This window comes from Mustela lutreola, chromosome 8, assembly GCF_030435805.1.
Source record: "Mustela lutreola isolate mMusLut2 chromosome 8, mMusLut2.pri, whole genome shotgun sequence".
NCBI lineage: Eukaryota > Metazoa > Chordata > Mammalia > Carnivora > Mustelidae > Mustela > Mustela lutreola.
The window spans coordinates 27,299,366-27,325,019 of record NC_081297.1 but is presented as its reverse complement, the minus strand read 5'-3'; the positions used below and the strand labels follow the sequence as shown (position 1 = coordinate 27,325,019).

Below are 25,654 nucleotides of genomic sequence, written 5' to 3'. Positions count from 1 at the left end.
GAGAATACCAAGGCAAAGAGATCTTAAAAGCAACTAGACGGAAAAAGATTATCTACGGAAGAACAATAGACCAACAATAGCAACCAAATTTTGAAGAACATGGGATGTTTTCAAATTGCTCTGTAAAAGCCGCCCTCAGGCTAGAGCACAGTGCCCCACTGGACTGCCCACCATTCAACAGTAAGGGTGAAATAGGGAAATGGTCAGAACAGAGACTGCAGCAACGTACCACACAGACCCTCGAAGAATTACTACAGGCTGTAGCTGAGGAAGAAGAGCGGAAGAAGAGCGCTGAGAGCAGAAGGGAGGAGGGAGAGGGGATGCGGGGAGGGGAGGAAGGGGGAGCGAGGGCATAAGCTCTGAGATACTAGGTGCTCCTGCAATGCCAAACTAATGAAAACCGTAGGACTGGCTCAGAGGCAGACAAAAGACCAAGTGTAAACAGGTAAAGTGCGAGCTTGGTATAGGACTGAGGGGCAATTACAATCCAGGTCAAAAAAGAGGATGGTGTTAAAATGATGATTGCCCAGAGAGAAAAACAAATTAAATCCTTCCCTCACGTTTTAGGCAAAAGAAAATTCTAAGGGGATGAAAGATCCAAACGGAAAAGATAAAACTTTAAAACTTGGTTGGGAAAAAATATAGGAATAGCATTATATATTATCATGGTAGGAAAAATTTCTTAAAACAGTCATCCAAAAAAAAAAAAAAAGGCATAAAGTAGTCTATCTGGTTGTTAGATCTCAACTTTGGTGTGGTAAGTGGTCAGAGACAGAGTTTTCACAGGTGAGAAAATAAGAGAAAACATTTGTAACATGTGCAACTGACAGAAGAATTCATAGAAGTCAACGAGAACACAATAGCCTATAGAAGAGACAGAAAAAGGACGGAAATTCACAGAGGGAAAATAACCAAAGAGTGGTGAGTAGGAAAAGATGGTCAACGTTCGTAATCAGGGAATCCACCACAGAGGTACCGCTTAAGACCAATCAGACAGGCAAAGATTAAAGCTTGTTAGTACCACAAGTTGGCAAGAATGAGGCAAAACAGGATTTCTTATTTGTTGCTGGGGGATATGTAAGTGATGTGTCACATGAAAGAGCCATTTGGCAAAATGGTTAATGAAGCTGAAGACGCTCGTGTCCTCAGTTCTGCTCCCTGGTGTGTCCCCCAGAGATACGCCCACATGAGCCACAGGAAACACAAAGGGGACTGTTGCCAGCCTAACTAACCCTTAACAGAAGACTGCAGAAAAAAAAAAAAATCACTGTGTTGATAGGATGGTTAGTGGTTAAACTGAAACAATGAGATTTATAATGTATCGATATGGATAAATCTTAAAAAAAAAAAAAAACTCACAAAGTTGCAAAAGTACAGTATAAGGCTGTGTGTGTGGATTCATAAATTCCCAAGACAGTAGTGCGGGTGATTTATGGACACACACTTAAGCAGTAATGTGGAAAAACATAAGGGAGAAAGATTCACACCAACTTCGGGTTACTCTGGAGTGGGAGGGAGAAAGAAAGGAGATGGTAGAAGAATATTTTTATTAATTTTTGTTAAGGAGGGGGAGGTGCAGAGGGAGAGGGAGGGAGAGAGAGAGAGAATCTAAGGCAGGCTTCACCCCCAGCGCACAGCCCCAAGGCAGGGCTTGATCTCAGGACCCTGAGATCATGACCTGAGCCAGAATCAAGAGTTGGATGCTAAACCGATGAGCCCCCCAGGTGCCCCGAACATTTTGACTCTTAATTAAAAAAAAAGGGTGGGTATGCAGTAAATATAACATCTGTTTTAAACCTCAGGGGTACGGTGGAGAGAAAATGAATCTTGGAAAATGTCTTCAACGTACTTAAGATGAAGAAGAATGCTACTATTTCTACTTCTGGCCTAACGACCACTGCTAATGGGTACAAATGCCTATGAATCAATCAGAATTTCTCCTAGGACAATGCTGGGACATCGTCAGTTCTGACAGGATCTCAAGTCTGCTGCCTATATCCACTCTCTGTTGGCGAAGGGGGGATCACAGAGAAGACTCAGTACTTCGCCTGCCCCAAGCAGCAGGGGAAGGCGTCAGTCACCCGCCCCTCTCCCAGGCTCTCAGCTGAAATAAACGTGACCTTCTCAGCCAAGGGCCCCCTGAGCTCGTTAACCAGTGGTTTTCAGAATTACAGCATGTAGTGATCAGTGAGACTCTGCACTTGGCAAGGGCAGAGATCGCGGCTCCCTCGCACATGGTGGCTGGCCCATGTCAGGCAGTGGTTCGTGAAAGAATAAAACCTGAGAAAAAGTTTGCTCGGGTCTGTGGCTTCACTTGAAAGAACTAGAGAATTTCTTCAGTAAACAGCCGTAGGTAGGTCTTGAGATTACACGGAGCCCTCAAGTTCATTTGGGATTTCATCTAATCAAAAGATTCAGCACAGTTCATCAACTAATGCACCTAAAAATGACATTTTTTTTAAAAAATGAAATCTTTAAAGTTAACAAATGAAGAAAATACAGCAGTGCCAACAATGATGCTTCAGTGATGAAATGAGAATGTCCTCCTGGATTATCTATGCAGGGGACTGCAGGTGAGTCAGCTGGTCAAGCAGAATGGTGACCATAATGTCCATCGTATTCTTTGTCCCCTAGTGCTGATCCCCGTGCGGGGCTGTAATTTCCATAATTGATTCCCAGTCATATTTACTTAATTCTCTAGGATTACTTCTGAGAATGTGGACTAAAATTACTGAACCATAGACTTTCTGAACTGGCAGAGATTTTAAAAATCAGCCAACCCACACCTCTTCCTTTCTTTCCCCCCCCAAGAGAAGGTAATGTTTCAAGACCTTAATCACAGCATTAGGAGTGGGTCTATACCCACAATGCTCCTTTCAGGATCCCCAAACTGGTGGGGCTTTGAGGTCTGAGCAATCTTGTTTAATCACAGCGATCCTCAAAGATTTGAGGCCAGAACAGTCTGGGGAAAAGAACAATATCCCTTGTCTTCCTTTCGCTACAATGGCATCTCTGTCTAAAAGAAAGTGCCTTTAGTGGTTTCTCAGATTAAACAAAGTTAATCTTAAATTTACTTCGATTCGAGAGAACTCTCAGCAGAGCTCACGTATAATACAACTTAGTGGGAGCTATGATGAACACTTTCCTTTGGCTTGCTCCAACAACACATGTTTGTTTAACATGTTTGCTATATTTCGAGGGAATAAATTATATCTGTGAAATATTAAGGCCTGGATAATAACCAGTTTTGATGTCATGGTGGTTTTACTATTTACTCCCTTTTTCAGGCACAGAAAACATGCCTGGAAAAATCACAGATTTATAGAAATTCTACTTGGAAGACATCTTGGAGATAGTACAACCCACTTATTTTCTAGATCATAGATAAGAGAACCATGGGTTCAAGAAGTCAGGCAAGTGGCATAAGGCACTCCCTAACCTTTGGGGCACAAGGCGCTGCTGTGTTTGTCGGCTCTGCATGTAAATGATGAGGAGAATGTACTGACTTTTTCTTCTGGTTTTTAAAGGTAGGGTTTCTGGGACACCTGGGGGGCTCAGTTGATTAAGCATCTGCCTTCCGCTCAGGTCATGATCCCAGGGTCCTGGGATCAAGCCCGGTATCGGGTTCCCTACTTAGTGGGGAGCCTGTTTCTCCCTCTCCTTCTGCCTCCTCCCCCTGCTTATGCTCTCTCACTCTCTAATGAATAAGATCTTAAAAAAATAAAAATAAAGTATAAACTAAGGTTTCATGCAATATGAACTTCTGAAGTCATTCCACGAGGTGCTGAGTTCATGCCCTGGCCGGTAAATCTGGAAGCTAAAATACCCACAGTACCAGAGTAAGTTAGGGAACATTCTGGAAGTTCAGGTACTGTCCTGGTCCTCACAACCACCTATAGTCAGAGATGGCTAAGGGGGGGAATAATAAGAGTGACAGGGCCTCACCTACGAGGATCAGGTCACTGGATCAGGACGCTCGCCACCATCCCTGCCGCTACTGGCCTGTGGGCGTTGTGTGGGGTGTGTGGTATGGTGGTGTGACTTTAGGGTGACGATGCTGGGGTTTGGGTAGGCCAATGCCTCAGAGGCTTTTGTTTCCTGTTCTTTCTTAATGGTGATAACCGCCTCCTCTAATGGAGATCTGCTAAAGGAGAATTTTGGGGCTCCCATTTTGAGGCTGACAATATAAAAGTTCTCTTTTCTTTGATACTGTCTTTGAGGCACCACGTTGCCATGATGGTGAGTGCTAAAAAACACACATGGATGGGTAAGCACACTCAGGTTTCCAGAAGACTTGAGATGGCAAAGACAGGAACTGGCACACTGAGCCGGCTGTTGGGTTCCACGATGGGGTTTGTTTCCATCACAGTCCCACAATGCCATTATTATACGTAACATTTGAAGAGGACTGTTCTCCGGTATGAAGGAAGGCATGACACTCTGCTCCTTCCATGCAGCAGACCGAGGAGGCTGCTCTATGACACTTGACAAGTCAGGGATTTCCAGGTCTCCACTGGACAAAGCGGGTTTGACATTCAGGGTCATCGTGATGCTTCTGGCTGACGAGATTTCTACCAGCCTCGACTGTGGTGCACGACTTGACTTGTCGGTTGGCGTCTCTTCTCATCTGCAGACTTACATTCTGCCTTCTGGAATTTCAGCTGCCCTCCTCTGAGGGTTCATGGAGAAGCTGTGTAGTCCTCCCATTATTCGTGCCCTGTGTGCCTCCAATGTAGTGGAGCTGTGTTGGCATTTTTAAGAAACCACCTTTTTAGGGGCGCCTGGGTGGTTCAGTGGGTTAAAGCGTCTGCCTTTGGCTCAGGTCACGATCCCAGGGTCCTGGGATTGAGCCCCACATCGGGCTCTCTGCTCTGTACGGAGCCTGCTTCCTCTTCTCTCTCTGCCGGTCTCTCTGCCTACTTGTGATCTCTGTCAAATAAATAAAATCTTAAAAAAAAAAAAAAAAAAAGAAACCATCTTTTTCCTTGAAGAGATCTTGACTGCCTCATTCCTTCCATCCCTTTTTCCTTCCTTCCTCTATTTATTCATCATGGATTATGTGGGTGGCACTGTGTCACACGCCGGGGAGCATGCAAAGCAAATCTAGAACGTGGTCTCTGCCCCACGGGGCTTGCAGTCTTGTTGAGAAGACAAGAGGTGCAAGCGTAAGTAGGATGGCCACATATCCTGCTTTGTCCAGGACAGTTCAAAATGCCTGTTTTCCTGGTGAAATGATTGAGAGCCACCTCTTCACTCTCCAAAGCAACACGGTTTGGGAAATAAATGATACTGTCATCGTCCACATGAACCATGAGTGGCAGAGCAAAGGGTTGAGATTTATGGGTAAACTATGCAAAGGTAACGTGTGCGACAGGAATGCAGAGAAAGGAGAAATCAGGGCAGGCTGGGACACTGGGGAAAGTCTCATGGTAGAGATCGTGAGATGTGGCCGGACCATGAAGCGCTGGATTGGTCTAAAGAGAGAAGAGCGTGGCAGTCCCAGAACCCAGCATAACTCAGAGTCCATGATGAGGATGTGACCCCTGGGGTACAGTGTCAATGCTGGGCTGGCTCACCTGGTAGGAAGGGACACTGGGACACGTAGTTGTGAGAGAGAACTCCAGTGATGGCGAGTCTGGAAGAGGCCAGAGTTTGGACTTAACGGGCAAAGACGGGTTAGGTGGGGAAATGGTAGGAAATTTGGGTTTGTAAGTAAATGTTACTTGGCCACAGGCTAATACAGCAGGAACTGGAGGGGGAAAGGCAGGGCAGGAGGATATTTACAGAGATCTTTTTCTAGACCATCAAGGCCAAGGGGATGCATGGCTGGATTAGGAGCTTACCAGTGATGAGGGAGTGAAGACAGGACAGACAGGGCTGGGTGAGTAGGCAGGATTAGGGGCAAAGGCAAAAAGGCACCAAAGAAGATTCCGAGTGTTCAAACGTAAAAAGCAGAATGTTGATGTCTCTGCCAACAGTGTGATTGTGAGGGGGTGTTATGTCAGAAGTCCCATGCTACCCTTCAAGGGGTGTGCTGTGTGGGTAAGGAGGACACACCTGACTCTTTCAAAAGAGGCCAGGCCAGGCCCCAAGCCCTGCGATTAAGCCGGCGTGTTCTGCATGTCTTAGTCCCCACCGTCCACTGTCTCATCTGCTCCTGGCTTCTGTGCCCATTTATAATCAGAATCGGCCCCCACTTAGTTGCCTGTGGCTATACTGATAGTCTGGGTGGTGATGAAGAGGTGTGGGAGGGATGTACTTAATGAGTACTGGTTTGTTCTGGGGTCAAAGGCACATGGTTGGTGAGGGGAGGTTCAGGTTCTGAGAGCTACCAGAAGCTGGCCACGGAGAGGCGTCAAGATCTCATCAAGAGCCCGGTGCAAGAAAGAAGAGCCTTTTCTAGGTTACACGGTCAGTGTAACAAGAGACTCAAGTGTTAGGAGCAGCCGTGGGAAGACGGGATGAGTCCAAGAGGCAGCCTCCCTCTCTTATAAGGGTGCTTTTAACAGGATAGATGCAGCCATGCCTGCTTTTAGACAAATATGTCTTAAAGGTGGCCAAGATCAATGCCACTTTCAGTTCAGTTTTAAATGAAGGTCTATGGATTTTCAAGGGGATTTCTTAATGGAAGCTGACATACACCCTCAATTTTTTTTGCATGGTACTACATGGACTAGAAGTATTCCACGATCGTTTGCACACACACTTTAGGGCAGAAATTCATGCGAGTCTCAATTTCTGCATCTCTCAGATTTTGGAGGCATAGCTTGTAGGAGATCGTCAACAACCATTCATGGAACAGAACTGGAACTTGTGTCAGGTCACTGGCACCCATGACAGGTCCAGGAGAAAAGCTACAAGGAGTATAACATGACCAGCGGTGGGCTTCCTCTACAAGTCTGCTCCCCTATAGTGGGAAAGAAAACAGAGATGCAGCTTTGTTGCCTTACGATGCTGGTGAGCGCTCTGGATCAGCTAAATCATTGAGGAATCCATGCAAAAAAAGATGACAGGCCATGAAAACACCGCTTTCTATTTCCGGGGCCATGGTTGGGCCGTACGGTGCCGCCGTGCAAACCAGGAAGGCACCCCTTCCTCAGGACGTTTTACTTGTGCCTGCCAGGAAACTGTCATAATGAAGAGACAAATCGGCAAAGTCAACAATGGGAAGGTTGCCTGTAATGTTGTGCAATGCACAGTCACGCTGGAGTGGCCCTCTTTGGGCCACAGAAACTTATCTCTTTTGACAGGAGGCTTTTTTTGTCAACCCAGGTGTTAAAATGTGGGTTTTGTAAGAATTCAGTGACTGGGAGTTGGAGTTGGATCCTTGTGGGTTAGCCCACAGCTGTTTCCTGTCCATTCTGTGAGAGGCTGAATAAAGAGCCACAAGAAGCTGCAACCTTCTTAAGAAATATCTCTCCATTTCCACATGCTCCTGATGTAGCAAGCAGATGGATCTGGATTTCTGAGGTAGGCAAGATTCCTTTGTTGAGCTTATGGAAGACCGGTGACAAAGGAGGGACAGAATTCTGACTTGCTGTGGCCACAACCCCCCAAATTCTGACTCCTCAGGTCTGACGGGGAGACAGTCAGAAGCTTGGGAAGAAACTTCTAGAAGTACAGCTCGGGCCGAAAACCCCTGGGGAGTGTTTCTCTGTCATCTACATTCACAGAGTTTAAACACTTCAAGGAAAACAGGTCAGTGAGGACTCAAGGCCCAACAACTCAGAACAGACTTTAAACAGTTCTGGGGGCAAAAGGCTTCCATCCAGTGTTTTATTTAATTTCAGCCTCCTTGAACTTGTCCTGCAGTTAACCTTCTCCACCCCGCTTGCATTTGATCCACTTCTCATCCTTCACTGTCTAGTTCAGAGTTACCTATTCTGCGAGGCCTTCTTTTTCGGGGCTGTCCCTCCTCCGTGCTCTCCCTCCATTCAGTAGTGGGTGCTACTGTGGAGGTTTTGGCATTCTCGTGACTGACCCGGTACTGGAGAAGCAGCCAGGACCACAGCTTTGCTGTCATACATGGTGAAGAAGTTGGCTACACCGAGTGCACCAAACTCGCAATCGAGGAGACTGGCCGTGAGCTTGCCAACAACAGAGAGGACGCTTTCTTCAAGCCTTTACTGAGAAGGCCATACAGAAGACTATACAGCATTTGTTTAGTGATCCAGATGTGAGAGTTGTGCTGATGTCTGGAAAGGCCTTTCTGCCAGATAAACGAGGCCATTATTCAGGTGCAGGCATGTCTGAAAGCGGGACCCTCATGCAACACAACGGATATAAGTAATTCCTAGCCCCAGAGATTCGAAGGACGAGAGCCTTGACATACACTATTTTCTCATTTGCTCCAGAAGAGAAGTAGGGAAGCCTTCAGAAAAAGGGCTGTTCTTGAAGAACAGAAGAAGGAGACCGAGTTTCACAGGGTGGCTCGTATGTTAGAATTTGCCATCAGCATCAGGAGCTCCATGGCGTGGCTTCCCAAGGGTGGTCTGACACCACCTACGTCACCGTCACCTGCTGTTGCTTGTCCAAAGTCAGATTTCTGGGACTATCCTACACCTACTGAATTAGTCTCTGAGGAGGGCACCCAGAAGTCTGAATTTCGGTTCAAAATACTTCAGGTGATCCTGATGCATACTAAAATGTGAGACTCGCTATAGAAGGGGTTGAGTATAGGGCTCTCTGCAGAGAACGGCCAAGATTCAATACTGCCTATCTGTCACCGGGTCTCCATAAAAAGTGGGAAAATACAACCTCAATAACAACTACGTAAGAGTTGCTGAGCCGGGGACAGCTATGTGTGTGATATAATTATAGAGCTGTTACATGTTATTTTGCTGTTATATATTATGCAGTTTATCCTGTTTTAAGCTGATCTGTTATGTAAAAATATGAACAGAAAAATTAACAAATGATTATGCATCTTCCAAAAGGATTCTTGAATTAGAGCATTCATCAATTGGTTTCAATTGCCAAACAGTTCCGCTAGAATTAAATTTATAGACAACTTTGAAAAATTACTTACATGCAGTGTGACTTCCAAGCTCCACGTACTGGAAGAGTCTCAGAAGTGTCTCTTTTCCTTGGGGAGGGGATCGCACTTCTCTTTTCCCTAGCATGATGGGACCGATTCTCACTAGCTTCAGCGGAGCCCTTGCCCTTGAAGTTGCTGAGTAAACTGAGCTATAGCCCTACCCTTTACCCAGAAACTCACTGTGAATGTGCTCTGCATACACAGTAACCGACTAGTCATTTTAAATGACTAGTATAGCCACCTTCCTAGGAATTTATAAAGGATCCAAAAATGCTAAATTTCCAGGCAGAAATTGAAAGTTGGGACACCTTTCTTCTTTCCTTTCAGATACTGCTTGGAGAAGGAAAGGACTGTGCTAGACAGTGGCTCTGGAGCCAGATAGGCCTGGGGCCAAGTCCCAGCTCTACCTTCTACTAGAGGTTTATCCTTAAGTTAGTTACTCAGTTTCTCAGATCTTCTGAAAATAAAGATGAAGATAAAATCACCGACACCATGAGGCTGTTCACACCCAAGCTGATGGCCCATCCTTGATCTTACAGAGAGTTCTCAGGATGCACAGAGGTATCAAGAAATAAATAATAAATCAGAGGCAAATCCCACAACCATATTAATCTCTATCTCTATGAGGTCAAATGAAAAGCAGAATGATGTGCAATAAAATGGAAAATCGAAGTATTTTGAAAGGACTCCTATGGGTCCTTCAAGTCCCCAGAGTTCCGGGATAAAATGTGAGGTTTTGGTGGTCAACTCAGCAGAGTCTCTGAGAGGGCGATGCCAACTCTGGTTGGGCTTTCCATTCTTGCTAGAGGCATAGTTAAGTTTCTGGAGGCCTGCCAGCCGCGGAGGGTTCCCTCTCAGGGAGGCTGTGACCCCCACGGCTAACGTCAGCACTGACTGCCCGCTGGGGGGGCCAGCGTGTATTCATGTGTTGCAGGGAGTAAACTGAGAGCAGTTGGTGGGGTCTTTCACGTGACAGGCATACAGAATTTCCTCTGAATGCAAGAAGATTCAAGAATCTAGTAGAGTTTGATAGTAATAAAATGTTCTCAACTAATCACCATGAAACTGAATTAAAAACCAGAACCCGGGTCCTAAAAATTGCTTTACAGCAACTGCATTTTCCGAACACAGTCAGAGATCCAAGGATTACATCAATGTTCAGATAACACTCACTAAGGCAAACTGTACAGTCTCCTGGCATATAGCAAGAATGAACTGGTCTTCAGAGAACGTACCTGGGTCTTGACCTCTATTCTATGTTCTGGCCATGAAGTAACTATCCTCAGCCTTAAAATCTAAAGCTCCACTTAATAAGATCATAGGTGCTTCTTTCCAGAGTTAAACTCCAAGTGCTCAGGTAAATGCTTCTAATTAAAGATCCTTTCATCATTAATACTTTGGGTCATATTTATAAATGAATTTTTAATGAATTACCAATAAGTGTTAACCACCATAAAACAGATTAAAATATGTGAAAAGTGTGATCTCTACAAAGACTTATGTCTTAGTTTCAAGATACTGTCATGGGGAATATTAATTATCACTACAAAAAGCCTTGTTAATAATCCCACAATAAACTCTTCTTCTGGGGCGCCTGGGTGGCTCAGTCATTAAGCGTCTGCCTTTGGCTCAAGTCATGATCCCAGGGTCTTGGAATCGAGCCCCATGTCGGGCTCCCTACTCCTCAGGAAGCCTGTTTCTCCCTCTCCCACTCCCCCTGCCTGTGTTCCCTCTCTTGCTGTGTCTCTCTGTTAATTAAATAAATAAAATCTTAAAAAAAAAAAACCCAAACTCTTCTTCAGTCTATGTCTGTTCTTATTTATAACCATATTACAGATTTTCATTTATCTTTTTCCCCCACTCCTGTTTTAACCAGCCCAATGACTTCATTTGAAACAAAATTCAGCCCCTACTGTTATTTTTAGTTGTAGTATCTTATAAAATTGACCAGTCTTTGTAAATTCCTAGGTTGTAGAACTTTTGCATTTATACGGTATTGGTGTATTATCCCTGAAAGGATAGAGGAAGGAGGACAGTACTTAATATTTGGAAAATCTTGTCCAAATCTGTGGCAGACACCAGCAATGACACGAGTGGTTCTGCCTCCTTACATATAAAGATACATATAAAGAAGCCATTTTTTTCACTTGCCTAGATGACACTGATTCAAAAGACTTGGGTTAGGGAAGTAAACTTGCCTTTTTATCTCTACCAATAAATAGCAAGAAAAGCCAGAGAGAGTTACAAGACCTTCAATTACTAGCTACTTTCAAAGACATCTTTAAATTATAATATGTGTATTAATGAACTTTCTAGTAGAAGTATGGTAATGTATGTAAAGGAAAAACGTACTAAGGAATTAAGAGAGTTGTATCTAAATTTATACTGAATTTGGGTTTCCTTTTTTTTTTTCCCCCCTCTCACTGGCATTTTATTAACTGGTAGAAATTCACAACATTTTGATGTCAATCATTTCAAATCAGTTGAAGACATTAAGATGGGTATTTCATATAAGAACCATATGTCAATACATGAAGGCCAAAGTCAAGATAAAAAAATAAAAACTCATTTCTGTCCACTCATCCAGCATGTATTGATGGAAACCCCACTATATGTAAAGCTTAGTGAAGCATCAAAGGTAATAAAAAATATTTAAGACAGAGCTTGTCCTCAGGGTGCTTATGAGAAATTACCAGAATAAATCAGGTAAAAATGATGGCTGACCATTGCAAACAATGTCCTTGTAGGAAAGACAAATCTGATACCAGAGTCAAACTCTGAACAAAGATTTCATGGGGAAAAAAGATAGGAATGTACATAGTAACTTCTGAAGAATGTGACTACAGAGGCTTTTTAGCTTTCTATACATTTCTATGGTTTGGAATTTTTACAAGCATGTACTATTTTTGTAACTAGGGGAAAAAATCTAGATCAAAATACACACATTTATGAGTAAATACTGCAAGGAAACAAGGGAATATATAGTATTTGTTGACTTAAGTTGGTGGCTTATGGTTGGATTTCTCTGTTTTAAAGTGTTCTTGTTGTTTTAATAGAATTTTAATGCCAGATTTAATTCAACAATAAAAGTATATAGAATATTTAATTTCCTTGATTTGAATAATCTGCTTTATTGAAATTAGGAGCAGAAGCCTTGTTACAATTGTTATTTCTAGCTAAAGAGGAGGGCTATGAAGAAAATGAAGGCATATTCTTTATTTCTCTGTGTAATATGCTTTTCAAACTATCGTATGATGACCAGTCTCAAGTGAAAATGGTAGAATAAACCCTATCACTACTTGTAATGACATATTTCATCACCATCTATCATTAGGGTAACTCCTCTACTGTCATTAAAATGGAACATGGTCACTTCCAGTTCCCTAATTTCTAAATTCTTTCATACTGTTATACACTGTCCTGAAAAAAGAAAATTAAAACTATTCCTGGTGACATTTCAATGTGTTTAAAAGCTTCAGCATGAAAAGTGTCATCAACCTTGACCTCATGTTTCTAGAAGGCTCCAGCCACATTAAATGGAAATGGGACCCTTCCTGACTTTAGCTGGTCTCAGTTACATCACTGACCGTTTTTCAAATTCAGTAATCTAGTTTTTAGTGTCACTTCAGGCTGAATCATTCTTTTCAGAAATGACACAGATTGTAGTATCTCTGTAGCTTTTCCTATTTAATACAACTCAACTGTCACTTTAAGTGAAAAAAATTCTGTCAGAGAATGAGAAATTTTCTGTTAGTCAACGCTTGTGTCCTTCTGGCCATGAAAAAGGCTGTTGGGTACTTGCTAACTCCATTTAAAAGTCACATTATTTTGTAAAGTTAATTGTGGGTTTCCAAGTATCCTTTAAGCGCTATTAAATTCATTTACTCATTTCACAAGATAACGGGGAGCAGGAGTGGGGAGGAAGGCACTCCGCGTCCAGTCCCAGGCTGCAACCCCAGAACGATGAAGAACGTCCTTATCAGCAATTCAAGTGTAAATTAAGGCCTGATCTCAAATGCCATTTTCATGGTAGTTGTGTTTATATTTGAGAATTCATTTACGTTCTTTTTTGAAAATAACGCTTAAGGACTTCTATTACATAAAATTACATTTATCAGAGTTCTACATAAGGACTTTTTAAAGTGAAGAAATGGGTTTAGGACGCAGACCTGGATATAAATGAAAAGCTACTCACACAGGTGCCTGCACGCCTACTGTCGCGTGTGGAGCTCGGGTGTGTGTGCACGGTGCCGAGGGGGAGAGACTCACAGTTTTCTCTGCACATAACTCACGTGACTCCGCGCACAGAACCAGAGGGAGCAGAGCAGGCCAGGAATGGGTGCAGATGCACAGGGTTTGGCTTCACTTTTCAATTTCAATTTAAAATGTCTTTACTCTAGAAGCCATGACCTATGTATGTGAAGCAACTTCCGAACTTTGGAAGGAACTGTTTTCCTTTATTTTCCAAAAAACATCAGAGTTTTATCCTTTCAACTAAAAATTGAAGTCAAAATCATATTTTGATGAAGTTCTAAGTTAGAAATTACTAAGAGGAAAGATACTTTCTTCTTAAACACTTAAGGAAAAATTCCTTGGTTCCACAGCAGAACAAACTGGCTCTGAAATCACAATTTTAACAAGCCAGCCTCTCCTTCAAATACCAAATTCTGGTGATATTTGGGGTGCTGAGTTACAGAGCTCATACCCCGAAGCCACACCGGTGTGTAAATTGCCAAGGGCAAATTAAAGTGACCTCTAGCTACGTGACTACAGGTTCCACTGCATCTTTATGAAATGAAGGCAAAGCTTAACAAAGAACCCATAAAATGAAATGACGCACACCAACCTTTGATTGCACCCACAATATTTTGGTCTAGTCCTTTCCGGTTGTCATTGAGTCCTCTTTTCCTCTTCCCATTGGGTAAGGAGTTAGCCAAAGTCTTGTCATCAAAAAATGCACACACCAGCTTTCTAAACAGAAGGCTTCCTGAGCGAGTGTAGTTTGACAATATAGAGTCCAGCTGTGATTTAGGCATGAACACATCAAAGCCTTCAGCAAGTTGCACTTCTGGCTACCAAAAGAACATAAATATTTCATTAAAAGCAACATTTGAAGCATTTGACTTCGGGCATATGCGTAACAAAAAACCCATCGCTAGCTTCTCCAATGTCCGTATCCTATAAACAAGGTGGTTTCGGCTTTGTGCACCAGTGTTTGCAATTTATAAAACCCATGACTAGTTATTACTCACAAAACAAGATGCTCTAATTCCAGCATTAAGTCTCTTCCAAAGCAACGGACAGGAGCATGCTGAAAAGGCATGTTTGTCCTCAGAAACAGTCAAGAGAAGGCAGATCAACTCAAATTCATAGAACTGTAGAGCTACAGGGGGCTTGAGATTTCTAGGTGAAATACTCTCATTTTCTTTTTCTTGAAATGAAGGAACTAAGGTCCAAAGAGATAATAATAAAATGATTTAAAAATAATCTGAATGTACTCAGTGCATTGTACTTGACAGGCTACTTTCTCCTACGTGAAATAATTTCATTTGCCTAAGCACACGAATACGGGCCTACCCAGAGGCCTCTGCTCTTTTACTCTGCCAGTGGTTTTCGGCTGTGGGACTGTATTTTTTTTTCCTCCAGTGAGAACTTATGGAAACTAATCCATAAAATAAATAGACAGGAAGAGCAGGTGCCCCAGGCACTTTGATTCTGCCTCTCACCCCTACCCTGGGAGGAGAACCTGCAGCCAGGTCCCACAGCACAACTCGAAAACCAATGCACCTGTCACCCTGCTTCCCTGTCAGGGATTTTCTGCCTGGGCTGCCGGAGCAGAAGACCTATAAGGCACCTTTCAATTTGGACTCTATGTGGTACAATATGAGCTCAGATGGTGATAATATATTGTCTGTCAGCAGTCTGTGGATGCTTACAGCCTGTCTTTTCCTCCACAACCCAGTGAACACTTCATTTTCAAAGTCTTTGCTAACTCCTTCCTTCCCGTGGAGGTGGCCACGTACTCTGACTGCTCTTTATGTGACATACTCACATGGCTGCATTTATTACCCTGGATAATTATTTCTTAGATGTGGCCCTTTCTGATGCCTGCAACTTAAGACTTTGTATCTCCTAGGCCTGGCACATAGTAAGTACTCAATAAATTCTTGAATAGAGAAAAGTTCATTAGTCATAATCTAAACTATTATGTCATTGGCTATTGATTATAACATAACTCTCAAATAGTAACTTTATTTTTAAAAAGATTTTATTTATTTATTTGACAAAGAGAGAAAGATCACAAATAGGCAGAGAGGCAGGCAGAGCGGGGGAAGCAGTCTCCCTGCTGATCAGAGAGCTCGATGCAGGGCTCTATCCCAGGACCCTGAGATCATGACCTGAGGGCAGAGGTCTAACCCACTGAGCCACCCAGGTGCTCCTCAAATAATGACCTTAATACGAAGAAATGCAATTGGTAAATGTTCATTAGGAAAAAGGAAGAAAATCTCACGTAAGTAAGATGTATTATAAAAGCTGATTCTTGGATCATTATACTTAACACTTTGAAAATCTGGTCCTACTTTAGATTTTTAAAACCATATTGGAAACAAGAGGATCTGGGATTTGTTCTTCTCCTGGTGAGTAGGAATTATTAGTTTTATTTGTCCTAGTGCTTCTCAAAAATGCCTAGCACACTATGGTCAGCGTAAAGAGGGCAGTGATTCAGATGATGGGGAAAGTTTAGGCCCTGCCCTTGCCAAATGCTATTCTCGACTGGATTATCCACGACATCTCATTTCTCTGCTTCACTTTGGCTTTCAACTTGTGGTCCCTGGATGCTTGGTAAACATCGTTATGCAAAGAGTGCTTTCAGACTGTTTGCTGAGTTTGGGGTACTGCGGCTGGTAGTGCAGGGGCGTTGCTGGGAGCCAGAGGCTGTGACTCTGACTCCTGTCCCATACCGGGTTCTCCATGCATGTTTGTCGAATGAGTCGATGTGGGAATATTAGATGGAGAGGAGTTTTACCATCATCATCTAAGATGAAGTTTTATTCATAACCAGAATTTTGCTATGCCTATCAATGGCTGCATTCAGACTTTATTCCAAATCAATTGATCTTAGATTTTTGCTAAGTGCTCCTATATCATTTAGAAGCCATTAAAAAAAGGAATCCTAATTTACTTTACAGAAGCAGCTGCATATAGCTATATGGGGGACTAAGGGGGCATAGAAGCTTTTAAAGGTTCAGGAGTCAAAAGGGGAAGACACCAGTCACTCTGGTTCGTACACCCCGTTGAATTCTGATACTATCAACCGGCTGCTTCACACTCAGCCACCTGACCCCAGACTCCCAGAAGCCGCCCAGGACCCACCCGGCAGGACTTGACCCTGGTTTGAGGACTGTGGACCTAATCTAGCCATCAGGCAAAACTGAGCCCCTCCTTTCTTCACAGACTCCATCTTTTCTAGCAACTATGTTTCCAGCACTTTCCACACTGCATTTCTTTGGTTGGGAGTTTGTGTTTCTCATAAGAATAGGCGTTCTTTTATGCTCAGAGAGCCAAATGCCCTGTTACTGCCCAATAGGTATTTGTCAGAATAAACAAAACACTATGTAAGAATTCATTCAAAATTCATTCATTCAAAAATTGTATTGATTTAGAGACCTTTTGGCCCCATGCAAAGGGAGTATATTTGAGAGCCTGCCATGCCGTGGCTGAGCGGACGGTCTTCCCCGGGGCAGCTCAAGTGCTCGCTCGAGGCGCAGACTGCTTGGAGGGCACTGAACTGAGTCAATACGTATTTATTGTGTGTGTAGCTCCACGTGCAGGGGATTTCGGGTTGGGATCCCCAGATGAGATACATGCATAAATATCTGTCATATAAAGTACAAGGTGATAAATGCCACAAGAGAGGTTCAGGGCGTTAGGAAGCATTTGGTGGGTGAGGAGTGAGCGGGGTTGGGGAGGGGCCGGGATGGCATTTTATGAGGGTCTTACAGCAGCATTTAGAAGACAGAGATGCAGTTGCTGTTTCTAGCATTTGCTGCGACTCCTAAAACTGGGTATCTGGAGGTTTCTGTGGAGCCGGGAGACTCCCTATGGGATCATACAGCATGTTGACTTCCGAGACGCTGTCCTAATGCAGAAGCTGGCAGTGCTTCCTAGTCCACTTTCTACTGGCGGACAAAGATTGTTATTTTGAAGTGTTCTTACCAGATCAAGACACGTGAACTTGCCCAGTTAAGAGCCGCGTACAGAGGGGGAAGCTTTCTGACTTATGGCCATAGCAGTGGCAGCAAGAGCAGAGGTTGCTCATGTTTGGCCCCTTCCTGCTCTCCAGCCCTTCCTCTTATGCAGGTTCTTGTAGCTCCTTGAAAGGGGCGCCAATGCCATGTGTACAAGGGCCACAAAGCAACAAACTCCAAAAAAGAGGGTCGCTTTATTTTCTGAGACATGAAGAAAACAAATCTCGAAATTTCACTTCATTTTATAAATAAAATTACCGTGGACTACCATGTGATGAGCTGTAACTCTGCACGCATGTTTAAAAACAGGTTAAAACTCCAGTTGTATCGTTGGATCGCCTCTTTTTGCTTACTGCTGCTGGCTTAAACGAGCTCTCTTTGCTTACTAAGGATGGCTGTGATAGAAACCACACTATTCCAAATGAGCATCATTTTACAAACTAGACTTTCTTTGACAGCATCACTCTCCGCTATTCAAGCAAAGACAGGTCTCTAATACACTAACTGACAGATTCTGTTGTTTACTGAGGTAGTTTGAGATTTAAAGGAGGACATCCAAAGTGTGGGGTTGGGGTGGAATTTACGACACTTAGAGTCCTCATCTTAAGAGTTAAGAGTCTGAATTTGTGCTATAAATTTGGGTTTTCATGGATGTCTTGCCCATTTTGGGAACTGCAGCTACTTAGGACCAGAGCATATCAGAGGTTGAATTTTCTTTATCTTGTGGTGGGAGGTCCTCTACCGGGAAATCTGGAGGCAGAAACCACTTGTAGTTATAATGACCCTTAAAAATATTCATGGACTCAGGCCTGGTGGCATTAACTCTCCTGTTTCTCCTTGCACTTCAGTTGAGGCCTTCCTTTGCTTAGTAGAAGTTGAGGGCAGGATCTAGTATGGGTGGAGGATTCCCCTAACCAGGTAAATTAAAAGATTTCCCCCTCAGTCTCTGTGAGTGAGGGTATCATGTGATTCCCTTGTACAATCCAAAGAAACACTTGTAAAGCAATTTTAAAGAGATCATATCAGTGAATCACAGAAGGAACAATTCTGATAGAGGCTATTTTCCAGAAGGTATTATCAATGTTGGATTATAGTATAACATGTAAATAGCTAAATGTGGTCCATGGTTAAAGGAGTAAAAAACAGCTGTGTGAATATTCACACCGTACATTAACCTCAGGTTTTCAATTGCCAGCTAGTAAATTACACACAGTAGTTGGTATACTCTGCTGGCTAGCTAGTTGAGCTTCAGAAAAGGGGTTCTGAAAGGGGCTCAAGAAAAAAACTCAAACAAACCATGAATGAAGAGGCTGGATTCTGGGGAATAAGACTGATTTGGGGGCTGAAAACCCATAACAGAATTTTTAAGATTGTGTAAAGACTATGAATTTAATCTTTCTGCTCGTAGGACTTCCATATACAATGGTCCTTTATTCTCATTTCGTATTTATTTTGCAGTATTAGATGTATTTCTAGGCAAATGAGCTTTAGTTTATGAAAAGACATTTTTTAAAAACCACAAGAGCCCCTCACAGTGGATTTTATTTTGCTCAAAAATGTTATCTGGTTCGGTTGCTCACAGATGTGATCTGGAAAAACTGAAATCATTTCCTCTAACTCGGGTCTGCTCCAGGTAGGTGAAGCAGGAACCACTATTACTGTTTATTAAATGCAACGCCATCATGATGGCCAGGAAGCTGGGTAGCCATGAGAATACACCAGATCACAAGGCTGGGCTGCCGCAGCCGGTCTGGCTGAGAGCTAGGAGCCTCAGTGTCGAAGGGGCAGAGTCTCCACCTTGGATGAACTATAGCAAGACTTGATTATAAGGTGAATGCTCGGCAGTAGGTAAAAAATGCTCGGGCAAAAGTTCTAGCTCAACTATATACTAGCGTACATGTAAGGTTGAACTGGATGAAAATGACAAGAAGTCATTAAAGGGCTAAGCCTTTACAGACTTTTGTGTTTGACAAACTTTTGGTAGAACTAAGCATTTAACTTCAGAAAACACAATACAACTTGGCCCCTTGAAATTTCTCCGTGCACTTGCATAATGAGACACTCTAACGTCTTTTAGAGATGTTTTTGTCTTTTTTCTTCCTCAGGTGGTAAATTAATAACTCGAAGCACTATGGCTTGACTTATGCTAAAGATATTTGAACCCAAATGTTGAAGATGTAAGATGTTAGCTACGGCCCTCTTGCTTCTTCAACTCCAGTGCACCTGCTCCTCAGAGAGCCTGTCCTTGACCTTTCAGACAGAGGGCCAGTTCTGCTCTTGAAGGCTCCTCTGCCATCTTCTGACTGCCACAACTAGACCTTCCATTGTATTACACCGTTCCTCTTGCTTCTGTGTTTTCCTCCTATACTCCTTGCAGGTCAAGGGCTGTTTCTTTCACTGAGGTATGCCCCGGAAAATGGAGATGTCATTAACATTTACTTGTTCCTCCATATTCCAAGCCCTAGGCTAACCCACGTGAAGTGGATTTTTCTAACTTTTATTCTCACCCCGCGAAGTGAGTATTTTATTATTCCCAGTTTGCAAATGCAAAAACTAAGGCTTGGAGAGGTCAGATAACTGGTTCAAGATTATCCAGCTAATTAGGGGCAAAGGCACGATTTGAACCCGAACAGTCGGCACTGGAACATCCTTACTTAAGCATATGCTGCCTGAAGTGCAGTGTGTCAGTGAGTAACAGTCACCTGCTTGACTGATTGGCTTTACTAGTTCCCAGTGGGTGACATATTTATTGGGCTAAGAAGGTGTTAAGAAACCAGATTCTGATTTCAGAAGTTACTTCTGTTGAGAGCAGCAATACATTTTAAATTATTTATTTTTGGAAGAATGACTTAGTATAAACATTAATGAAATTATCTTCAGTTAATGAGTAGCCATACATTTATCTTCTGATACCTTTTAAATTTGTATAATCTAGGTTTACTGGAAAGTATTCACAATAATTCCAATAAAGAGAAAAAAGTGCTCTACTATTAAAAATTATCATAAACATATATATGATAATTAAAAATTATCATATATATGTTTATGATATACTACATATATATGTACACTACATATATATATATATGCAATCTGGTGTTCTTCAGGCAGGTCGAAACTCTCAAAACCTAAAGGATTGAAGGGAAAGAATATATATATATAAATATATGTATATGTATATATACATATATATATATATATATATAGTATTTAAATTTGAAATTCGGTTTTGGGTTTTGGGCTCTTGGTTTGGCATGGTTTGGGTTTGGGGCTCCTGGTTTGGCATCTGTGGAACTTGAATTTTATTTAATGTGCTAATTTAAAATGGGTCAAATATTTCTTCCCCAAAGTAGAAACATTTCTGGCCACTCTATTTTTATAATCACTATTTATTCGTGTATATTATTCATTTACATGTACACTTCAGTTTATTTAACAAATATTTAGATCTGTCCCTATAATATACTCAGCTAGGACTGCTACGGTTCAAAAAAGAACCAATATTTATTGAGTGTTTAAATAATACCAGGAACTATTCAAAGTGCTTCACATAGATGACTTCATGTAACTCTTCCGGCAGGCCAGTTCGAGGAGGTCAGCATTCCTATTATTCCCATTTTATGGAGAGAAAACTGAAGCAAGGGCTCCCTGGCTGAGCTTCTCACAAAGGCAGCCTGATTTCAGATTTCACCATTCGCTTCTCTCCTAGAACCTTCCAAGTAAACAGAACTGCCTTGATCCCACCTTTCTGTTCTCCTCACACGATCGTCCTGTGACCAGTTACTGAGTGAGGGTCACATACAGAAACAGAGCTAGAACAGATGCCCAAGTGTGTCACTCAGTGATTAAGGGCGACTGTAGACCTGAGTGTGAGAACCAGCTCAACCTTTCTGGCCGGGACCCTGAGTAGGCTACATAAGCCCTTTATGCCACTGTGTCCTGATCTATGAGGACAGTAATGACACCTCAGAGAGCGGGGATGAAAGCGATTTAAAATTATTGAGCCAAGGTGGGCACACAAATACTATTATTATCATATAGCCCCTGCTCTGGAGAAACTGGCATTCCTTCCTAGAAGGAAGGGAAATCATGTAAATAATTACAGACCAGTATAAAAAGTTCTATAAAAGAGAATTATCTTGGGAGCACCTGGGGGGCTCAGGCGGTTGACCATCTGACTCTTGATCGCAGCTCAGATCATGATCTCAGGGTTTTGAGATCGAGCCCTACATTGGGCTCCATATTCGGTAGGGGGTCTGCTTGAGATTCTCTCTCCCCTTCTCCCTCTGCCCCTGCTGCCTGTGCTCTCTCTCTCCTCCCTCTCCCTGTGCCCCTCCCCACACTCCCATGCATGCACGAGTGCTTATTCGCTCTCTCAAAAAAAAAAAAAAAAAAAAAAAAAAAATCTTAAAAAAAATTACGCTGGAGCCCAGGGAAGGGGTTAGGGGTAACGAGGAGAGAATGAAGAAATGGGAGTTAAGGTGAAGAGAGGTTTCTAATTAAAGCTGAACCCTAGATCTAAAGTTTCCAAAGTTTATTTTGTATATTGTGCTTCATGCAAATGCAGCTGCTTTGTTGTTTGCAGACTAAGTCACATTTATTGAGTACCTTTTATGTGCCAGGCCCTGCAGGAGGGCAGTTGCACATGCTCTCTATCATTTAATGTTTACAACACTCGGCGGGTCAGTGCTGTTGGCTTTGGTGAGAGCGCAGTGTTTTTACATATCTGAGTAGGGGTAACCATTGTGGCTCAGATGACGGGCAGTCTCCCTGAAAGGCCCTGCATGGCCCCTAGACAAATCTGTATTGGGGTGACCCTAAAAGTCACGGTGCAAAACAGAGGACTTCTTACACTGTGAATGAAAAAAAAATTAATGTGAATTTTTACACCTAACAATGCCGTGAAAGCACAAGTTTTACATGTCTTTTTCTTGTTGCTTCTAGCTCTAATCTTCCTGCCACCGTCCTAAAGACCCAAGAACCTTTTTGCGATACAAACTTACTTGTGCTTCCCCTCTGGAGCTGAAGGCCCGCTTCTGCCCTTGCTTCCCCTACATCTCAGTTAACCGAGGGCCTCACCTGGTTATCCAAAAGAGAAATGTGGGGGTTGTTTTCGACCGAGCCACCAAGGCCTCTGTGCACTTCCTAAATGGCTCCTTTCTCTTTCTGCAGGCTCACTGCTCATGTAGACCTTCCCAGACCTGACCGACTCTGTCTTCTTCCTGGTCTCTTGGTCTCTACTATCTTTTCTCCATCTCCCTCTCATCTACAAGGCAGTGCCACTCTCCACTCTTAACACACAGGTGTGATCATTCCTCTACTTGAAACTTGCAATGGCTCCCTAGTGTCCACAAGATGAAGGTCGACGGTATCGGCATGGCATAGTAGGGCTTTCACTACCTGGCCCCATACTACCTTTGTATCATCATCCACTACCAGTGCTGGTCAGACAGCTGTTCCAGCAGTCTTGGGCCACTTGCCCAATCCTACAGCTTTGGACCTAATCCTCCCATTGCTGGGTACTTCCTAGGGGCCATCTTCAAATCCACAAATTCCCATCCACTTATATATAATCCAATTATATTTCATTTTCTCATATTCACTCTATCGAACAATTCCTACAAGATCACTATGTATTTCCTATTTTCTCCTCTGGATTTCCACCAGATTTAAAAGGACCATGGCTAAGAAATAATAAAGAATAGAAGGGCACCTAAATCTAGATGCCTTTGCACTGATGATTCTGTCCACTAAGGGAGTCAATTCACACACCCTCCCCTGCCCCCCATACCTGCCCTGCCCAGCGACCGTGGAAGCTGGCTCATTAATGCCAGTGAACACCATCTGTGGACAGAACTGCCTCACCCATTGATGGGATTCATTGCACAGAGCTCTTGGCGCCGGTATAGTTTCTGCTGAACAGATGAATCGGATGGTATATCAGCTGGATAATGTAAAGATAATTATCTCTATATATTTTTTGCCTTTAGAAGCATGTTATTCTTCATTCAAAGATAATCAGCATCTAACTGAGTTTTCATGGACAATTCTGAATGTGCTTTGTTTAATTTAACAGCTCTTGTTAGCAAAAATAATTATGAATAAAAGGCAATTTGTTTTTATTTGGCATATAAACAAAATTATGCTGATATTGGTAAAATTCTATTGTTTTATTAGTGTACATAAGACTTTTATCAGATCTTCCTCAATTTACCTCTGAAGTATATTTGGAGCTTAAAAATAAAGAAAGGAGGAAGTTCAGTTATTAGCATGGAAGTGACCCATTTAGGAGATGGGTTACACCATTCGAATGATGGCTCCTGATACATTAGTGTCTATCAGAAAAGAACTCTTGGAATGTTCAAGAAAAATATAAAAGTTTTACGAAAATTGCTTAAGATGGAATGTACTTTGTGTCATGGAATAATTCACCTCTGTTTCCAAATATGTGATCTATCTGTGTTTTGAAACCGGAGCCTTAGTTGCAGTAAGCATATGATATAATCAAATCAGCTGACTGGCCTGGGGTAGAACATTATCAACATTAGTGATTTTTTTTGAAGTTTAGTTTTGAGTTGATAAGAACTGTTTCATAATTTTAGCATGCGTTCAAAGATAAAAAACAAAAACAAAAACAAAAACAAGAAAACCCTTTCACACTAAGGACTGGGCAAAAGTTCAAATGACTTTCTAGTCTAAGAATGTCACCTCCCTTTAGTAAAGACCCAATGTGGATACATACTAGCAAACTGCAATTTCAAAGGGAACACTTTTTTTTTTTTAATAGCAATTATTTTTTATTTAAAGTTTAAAAGGTAGGGCTGAACTCCAATCCCATATAGGCTTGTGGGTGTTCTCAGCAGGATTCTCATCCTATGCAAACTGATAATAATAGATCACTCATTCTTGTTTATTTTAAGAACTCCCCCAACAAGATGGGGCTCGCATCCATGTACTTAGATAAAGATGTTGTGAAAAGCATGTGCAGTTGCAAAGATGCATATTCTTAAAGACATGAGTTTATGATCATAGGGCTATAAAATGGCTGGTCGGATGGATATCTTAGATGTCATCCAACATCTGGAACTGCACCAACTTTCTAGCTAGGATATTAAAATAGAAAAACCTTTGCAGAGCGTTAACCTATCATTACACAGAGTAAATGGCATGGCACTGCGACCTAATTAGCAGTGTGGCTTGCATCTGTAAAATAGAATTAGCACTACTGCTCTTTTTCTTTATTATTAGTTTGTGTTTCTAGAAAGGTGTGACCTTATCTGTAAGGCTCTGTTCATTTATGCCCATTTACAAAGGATTTAATTATGTTCCTTTAGCTCTCTACGATGAGGAAATTGAAAACGGCCACATCAGAATTAAAACTGTTCAAGAAATTAGTAGCTGATTATTTACTCCATCAGCCTCCGTGCAGGGATAAAGGCTGGAGGCAGGTTCAAATAGAGAAAGTAGAAGATTTGGGGAAGAGAAAATTCTAGCCAAGGAAATTATTGATAGTCTTCCTTTCCTCTTTCCCACATATCTTTTGCAAGTTTCTTTAGTGTTCTTGCGAGGAACCAGCTACGGAGAAAGTGTACAATGCTACAAAATTCCTGCAAGTGACGTCAGCTTAGTGTCAGCCGCGAGAGAACATAGACTTACATCTGAGGCAGGCGACTCCAGGACAATGCCGAATCCCAGCACGCGGTTCTCCCCGGCAGAGGGGGGCTCGGCAGCCTGGGGGCCAGGCTGCTCGGAGGCCCCGGCTGTCTTCTTCTCCATTTCTAACACGCCAGGCTTCTGCCTCACGGTCAGAGGTTCAACGGTCTTTGGGGGCACTTTTTTCTTTTTATTTCTCTTGCGTGAGACAGCAGTTCGCTGGGAGCATATAAGGGAAATTGGGGGTTGTTGTCTGTTTTGGGTTCCAACTGTGGAGAATGAACAAAAATAGGGTACAGGCACCTGAGTCTAACTTAGGAGAAATTATCACCCATCTACATGTTCCACAAGCTGAGACTGAAACAGGGTTCAGTCAAGGAAGCAGACCAAAGACAATCTCCCGTGGGACCTGTAGGTCACCAAAGGTGGTCTCTGGAGCATTGTCGAGTTGTACACGCAGGAGTAACCCAGAGAAAACTCTGTCCCCCACGCTGGTAAATGATGACACTGACTGCTGCAGCTGGGCTCCGGGGAAGAGAGGGTTGATGAGCCGTAGGAAAATACCTGAGCCTGATCTCACAAGTCGCAGGACATTTTTATATAAATGGGAACCCAGAACTTAACTTCAGGTGTAGCTGTCCGTGCTTCCTGGTAAGCCAAACTCAGGAATGTTCTAATTGTCCTTTGAGGATAAAATGATCAACTGCTAGCAACC

The 25,654-nt window shown here is 42.6% G+C and overlaps 1 protein-coding gene across 14 annotated transcripts in view; it reads right to left on the bottom strand.

Moving 5' to 3' along the window:
• The window catches only part of BEND7 (BEN domain containing 7), a 79,101-nt gene that overhangs the window by 20,832 nt on the left and 32,615 nt on the right, over window positions 1–25,654 (bottom strand). For all 14 annotated transcript variants that reach the window (XR_009356541.1, XM_059184104.1, XM_059184107.1 and 11 more), the window contains 2 exons: window positions 24,943–25,208; window positions 13,884–14,109 (listed from right to left, as the gene is read on the bottom strand). Coding sequence is in view for 13 of the 14 variants with exons in the window: in XM_059184104.1 (XP_059040087.1) it covers window positions 13,884–14,109; window positions 24,943–25,208 (492 nt within the window). In the remaining variant the exon portion in view is untranslated. The remainder of the gene's footprint in view (window positions 1–13,883; window positions 14,110–24,942; window positions 25,209–25,654) is intronic.